The sequence below is a fragment of the Mus caroli genome, chromosome 12 (assembly GCF_900094665.2).
Source record: "Mus caroli chromosome 12, CAROLI_EIJ_v1.1, whole genome shotgun sequence".
NCBI lineage: Eukaryota > Metazoa > Chordata > Mammalia > Rodentia > Muridae > Mus > Mus caroli.
Genome location: NC_034581.1, coordinates 75011380 through 75017773, shown reverse-complemented (window position 1 = coordinate 75017773; position 6394 = coordinate 75011380). Strand labels below are relative to the sequence as shown.

General features: G+C 48.7%; 1 protein-coding gene across 2 annotated transcripts in view; it reads right to left on the bottom strand.

The window, feature by feature from the left end:
* Window positions 1-6394, bottom strand: part of Galnt16 (polypeptide N-acetylgalactosaminyltransferase 16) — an 86573-nt gene that overhangs the window by 19125 nt on the left and 61054 nt on the right. For both annotated transcript variants that reach the window (XM_029484935.1, XM_029484934.1), the window contains 4 exons: window positions 4904-5025; window positions 3687-3774; window positions 1228-1312; window positions 842-945 (listed from right to left, as the gene is read on the bottom strand). In XM_029484935.1, the coding sequence (XP_029340795.1) occupies window positions 842-945; window positions 1228-1312; window positions 3687-3774; window positions 4904-5025 (399 nt within the window). The remainder of the gene's footprint in view (window positions 1-841; window positions 946-1227; window positions 1313-3686; window positions 3775-4903; window positions 5026-6394) is intronic.

Genomic DNA, 6394 nt, shown 5'->3' with positions numbered 1-6394 from the left:
GTGTGTGTGTGTGTGTGTGTGTGTGTGGTGTGTGTGTATGTGTGGTGTGTGTGTGTGTGTGTGTGTGTGTGTCTGGCCTGATATAGTGTGTGAGTCTGGCCTGATATACACACAGTCTCATGCCTACTTTACCAGAACCCCAGGAAGCAGGTTCTTTCCTTGTTTTGTTGTTTCTTTTATTTGTTTCTTTTGGTTTTTTCCCAAGAGAATAAACTGCGGTTACCCAAGTTCACTGCTTCTCCCCATGACCCAGACGAGATACGCTGGAGCCTGGGCTCTAGCCTCCCGTGGCAGCACTCTGGGGAAGCACAGGCAGCTAATTCCTCCTCTCTTGTTCTGTTCCTTCTCCCTCTTGCTGTCCCAGGCAGTCCAGGAGGTCCCATCCTGTGGTCTCACACAGTGATCATGGCCATAGCCTCATTCACTACTCAAGACAAGCTCTGGAGGAAACCGGGTCCCAAGGAGGTTTAATTCGCCCCAAATCAAACAGACTGAAGAGGCTGATCTAGAGCTTGTACCCAGGCCTCTGACTCCATATCACACGTGATCATTATGTGCTGTTGAATACCTCCCTACCCCTTCTGGTAGAGAAAGAGCCACAAAGTTAAGCTGTGTTCAGTCATTATTGTTCCTACCCACACATTTAGCCATTTGGTCACAGGCTCCACTGGATGCCTAAACTTTTTCATCTAACTGAACAGAAATGGAGACAATTATGTCTTTATGATGATTAAATGACTTAAAACAATGTATCTTTAAGACCAGGGCCTGACATATAGACTGCTACTTCTGAGCTTTGGTATTGTTCTTGTGTTTTCATATGGTTTGTTGATTGACTCACCAAAATTCTCTCCTCCCCAGATGTCCATCTGGGCATCATACTTTCCCAGGTGGTTAAACCAGGACCTGTCAATCACGAAGATTCCTCCAGCTATAACAGGTGTCCTGTGGAGACAGAGAATGAAGGTGAAATCATGAAATGTGGAAACCAGGAGCCTCTCTTCTGCAGAGTTGCTGAGGCAGGAGGCCTGGCCAGCTCTCAGGGCCTCACAACTGTTCCCACGGTCACAGTCCCCTCTGTTCTTACAGGCAGGTCTGAGGGCTCAGACAGAGTCAGCACCCAGACTGGACACCCTTGAAGGCCCTAGTGATGATATACACTCCAAAGAGTCTCCCAGGCTCCTGCCCCAGGAAGAAGAGCTCCCCTGAAGGACACAGCAGGCTGACCTGATGGGTTTAGTGGGGTCAGTCCGGGTCATCTTCTGCTCCAGTGGGATCTGCTCCCACTTGAAATGCAGACTCCAGTCGAACCCTACAGGCAAAGCAGAGTGGGAGTGGGATGGCTTTGGACGTTCTTTTCCACCCTTTAGTCTCTTCTGATCAGAGTGGGATCCCAGAAGCCATTGTACTGTACTGACACGGACACCTGTGCCAGCCTACTGAGAAGACAAACGCTACAAAGTGTATTTTTGCAAAGTGCTAAAGAGCAAATAACGACTTGAGGTATCCATATTATAGCAAGGTTAGTCAACAAAACTCAGACAAGTTGCTTTTTAACCAAGGATGGGAATAAAGACTATGCTCCATATGGACATCTGGGAAAAGGAAATTCCAGACCTGGGCAGCAGCAAGTGGGTGCTGGTTTGGATGAGAACGACTTCCACAGGCTTATCTATCTGAACACTTGGTCCCCAGATGAAACTGTTCTGGGGGTGGGGGGGTGGGATTAGGAGCTGCGGCCTTGTTGGCGGAAGTATGCCCCTAAAGGTGGGCTTCAAGGCTTTAAAAGCCCATGCCAGGCCCAGTTCGCGCTCTCTCTGCCTCTTGCTTTTGGATCATCTGTAAGCTCTCAGCTACTGCTCCAGCCCCATGTGTGCCTGCCTGCCGCCACGCCTCCCGCCGTGATAGCTATGGACTCATCCCATGAAACCATGAGCCCCCAAATAAACGCTGCCTTTTATAAGTTGCCTTGGTCATGGTGTTTTGTCACAGCAACAGGAAAGTAACTAAGACCAAGTACAAAGGCCCTGAGGTGACTTCTCAGAGGGGAAATGGCTGGCTTCTCTTAGGATCTTACCCAGATTCAAGGTCTAACTCCTGGTTGGGTCCACTCAGTGTGTAACCAAGCCCTAGAGAAAACCCATCCCCCATGCCCACAAACTCCCAGCAACAGGGTCTCTAGAGCAGCAATGTCCAACAGAAGTTTCTGTATGACAGATATGTTTTATATCTATATGGCTCAGCGGGGTCACCCAAACCTCGTGCAGCTGCCAAAACCCAATATGGGTTAAGCACTTGAAATGTAGCCAGGACAACCAAGGAATTTAATTGTAAATCTTATTTAATATTAATTAATTTAAAGAGCCATACATGGGTGACTACGTGGGTACCTGGATTAGGCAGCACAATACCAGGATCCGTGGCTGTCAAAAGGGACAATAAGAGCAAGCCACCAACTCAAGCCACATATACCATCTAAAGAGTCCAGAAGAGGCTAGGGCAGTGGTTCTCAACCTTCCTAATGCTGTGACCCTTTAATACAGTTCCTCATATCGTGGTGACCCCTCTCCCACTATATAATTATTTTGTTGTCTCTTCATAACTGTAATTTTGCTGTTGTTACAAATTATAAGGTAAACATCTGATATTCAGGATTCTGATGTGCTCTGCCCACAGGTTGAGAGGTGCCGAGCCAGAGGAACTGCTCAGCAGTTGTGAGCATTTGAGGCCCATCAGAGGAGCCAGGTTCCATTTCCAGTATGCACGTGGCGGTTCATGACCATCTGTAACTCCAGTTTCAGGGGATCAGATGCCTTCTTCTGACCTCTGTGGACATTGCATGCACATGGTACATATACATTCATGTAAAATATAAATAAATGAATTAATTAATATTAAAAAAAAAACTGCCCAGGAGTTACATGAAAACAACAACATGAAGTTAATTGGAATAAAACAGTCTTTTTTTTTTTTTTGGTTTTCCGAGACAGGGTTTCTCTGTATAGTCCTGGTTGTCCTGGAACCTGGAACTCACTTTGTAGACCAGGCTGGCCTCGAACTCAGAAATCCGCTTGCCTCTACCTCCCGAGTGCTGGGATTAAAGGCATGCATGCGCCACCACGCCCAGCTTGAATAAAACAGTCTTAACACAGTCTACCCAAAACATTTCGGCATGCAACCAATACAAAACACTAATGAGATGGTTTACATTTGTCCACACTAGAATCCTAACCACTGCTGTGGGTTTTATATACTTAATAGCCCATAGCAAATCTGACTAGATGCTTTTGAAGGCTCAGTAGCAAATGTGGTAAATGGCTGCTGTTGATGGCCTCTGGGGTGTGTATTAAGAATTCAGGAGAGGCCACAGGCTCCGTTCTTCCTGTCCAGACAACTTCTTCTCTCCACAAGACTTCCCCTAGGCCTTTGGCCAAGCTCCCTGGACCAGCAGCACTAGGGAGGAGTGTGCCCTCGATGAGGGGAAGGGATGACTGATGAGCTGGCCCCACCTCTGACTGTGTGTGAAGCACTTACAACCCCAGGCTCTCCTTCTCCCTCCTCATCTTCACCTAGGAAGGATTGGCAGAGTGAGACTGGGGAGAGCACTTGAACCAGGCAGGGCTTTTTGCCTGCTTTTGCCTGCCTCTCTTCAAGCCTACAGGCCCTTCCTGAGGAGCAGGACCCACCTCCTCGAAGATCTGCAGATGCTGCAAGGTAGGCAAAATTGTCCAAGCTGATGACGTCGATGATGGGGCTCACCACACGGGTGTGGTCCTAGAAGAGGAGGATGGGAAGGTGAGGTCATGGGCTTTACACAAAGGCCCAGCTGCCTGCTCTGCAGGAACATGGGGTGCCACAGTCCTCCAGGCTCCTGGAAAACTCTAGGCTGGACTAGATCACTGCACACACCCATCTCCAGGCATAGCACTGCTCTTCCCTCTTTTCTTCTCGTGTCATTTTGAGCCTTCCTGGGATCTCTCCTGCTCCGTGACGCCCCCTCTGACTGCTGCAGGATGCAGGGGAACTGCTAGGTCAAATGGGTAGTTCTATTTCAACTTTCAGGAACGTGCCAGACTGTTCTCTAACGTCTCTGCTTTGTTTGCCATTACCACGAGCAATGTGTGAGGGTTCCCATGTGTGCGCACCCTGACAACACTCGTTACTGTCTTTTTGATTTTGGCCATCCTTGTAGGTATGAGGTACAATCACATTTCCCAAATGATGAACCCATGAGATATTTTTATTTGTGTGTGGCCATTTGTAAGTCTTTAAACAAATGCTCATTCAAATCCATTGTCGTTTTAAAACTTGGGCTGTTTTTCTTCTTCCTTTGTTTTCCCTTCCTCCTCTTTCCCCTCTCCTTCCTTCTCCCTCTTCTTCCCTTCTTCCTTTCACCATGCAGTCTGGACTCAGGTATGATCCTCCTGCTGATATTGGGACTATAGGCACATGTACCACACCCAGGCAGGGCTACCTGCCCTCTTAGGATTCCCTTGTAAGGACCTCATCCTTTTCTGTCAGCCCATCCTGATGAACAGCAGACACGCGGCACAAGGCTCCTGCTCCCTCCTTTTCTTTCTTGGAGAATTCCAGTCTGTCCTGCTCCCACCAGGCTTTCCAGCCTGACCACAGACTCCCCCAGCCCAGGATCCTGTGCACCTATCACAGTGGAAGCTTCTTGGCTCAAACTCCCATACAATGTGACTCTTATCCCCCAGCGAGAACAAACATGACAATCATACTCATGTTTCAGGAGAGACAGCTGGATGGGTGGGGTCTCTTAGGGGGGAGCAGACCCTGAGGCCACCTGCAATGCCAGCCCAGCTCTGCAGATAGTAAAGGCTGCGAGCACCGAGGGCATCTACTGAAGGAGGTCCAGCTCCCACAGACAGGGGGTTCTCACCTCCATCACCCGCTGCAGCATTGGCTGCAGCCACTCCACATTCACCTCACAGTGACTATCCAGAAAAGTGAGAACTGTGGCTCCTGCCACATCTGCCCCACGAACCCGGGACCGGATCAATCCTGCAAAAAAGAAAGGAAGGGGCTGAGCCACCACCCTATCAGTGTCACCCAAAGTCCCGGGGTCCTCACTGGTTCAGGGGATGAGATCTCTGAGCTACTGTGGCTAGCTAGCCTCCCCTTTGTGCCTCTGTTTCTTTCTTCCCTTCCTGTCTCCCTCACCTTCAGTGTCACCCTGGGTCACTCAATGCTGTAGATGCAGATGGCGTGACAAGCTGAGCCAGTGACAGACCAGATGACAAAACCTATCCCTTTCAGAGCCTTCATGGGTCTTTCCAGCTTCACAGCCAGATGCGACGGGGAGAATCCTCTTGACTGAGCAGGGCTTGGGTTTGTATGCCAGCCATTCAGTCACCTTGAGTGTGCTGTTTAATCTTTCTGAGCTTCACTCGGTTTCCTTCTTTCCTTCCTTCTTCCCCCCCTTCCTCTCTCTCTCTCCCTCCCTTTCTTCCTCCTTCTTTCCCTTCTTCCCTTCCTTCATCCCTCCTCTCTTTCATCCCTCCCTCCTTCCCACCCCTCTTCCTTTCTTTTCTTTCTACAGTCCTGGGGATCAGACACAGGGTCTTGTACATGCTAGATAAACACTCTTCCACTGAGCTACATCCCCACCCCTAAGCCTCAGTTTCTTTTTTACTTATAAGACTAGAAGCCACCATAACGCAGCCTGTCACATCAAACAATAGAGCAAGGAGGGAGCCTGGAACCAGAGGACCCCATACATTAAGTTCTTCTGTCCCCTACCTTCATTTCCTAGTGTTTTCACTAACTGCTCACTAACTGGCTTTGCCATTGGACATTCTGCTGAGGGCTCTCGGCAGGGAACTGTCTGTCAGGATAGCAGAGACCTAGCTGGTTCTACCCAGGCCAGAGCAACCACCCACGTCCTGTGAGCTGTGGGAAGGGATGGGCCCCCATGCTGAGACCTCTGGATATAGGTCACTTTCTGGAGACATTTCCCTGGCCACACCCATATCTCTATCTGACTGGCCAGCAGTCCAAAAGGCCTAAGCCTTACCTTTCTTCTGAAAGGAATAGAGAAAACATGTGACCATAAATTTTCATCCACTGTTGGCAAAACTCTAGGACAACATCTTCCCAAGCCTGATAACCTCTACTGTGTAGTGGCCAGAGAGACATTTCTCTTCAGCCTCTTCCATGATAGTCTGAAGATTTCACTCACTGATATCCTAATGGCTTAAATGGCCTTTCTTATATAATATCTATTACATATTTCTCTCATTGTAAAAGCTTCGTGGCTCCCTGCTATCTACCTTATCAAGTCTAAGAATGTTCTGCCTTTCTTTCTTTCTTTCTTTCTTTCTTTCTTTCTTTCTTTCTCTCTCTCTCTCTCTCTCTCTCTCTCTCTCTCTCT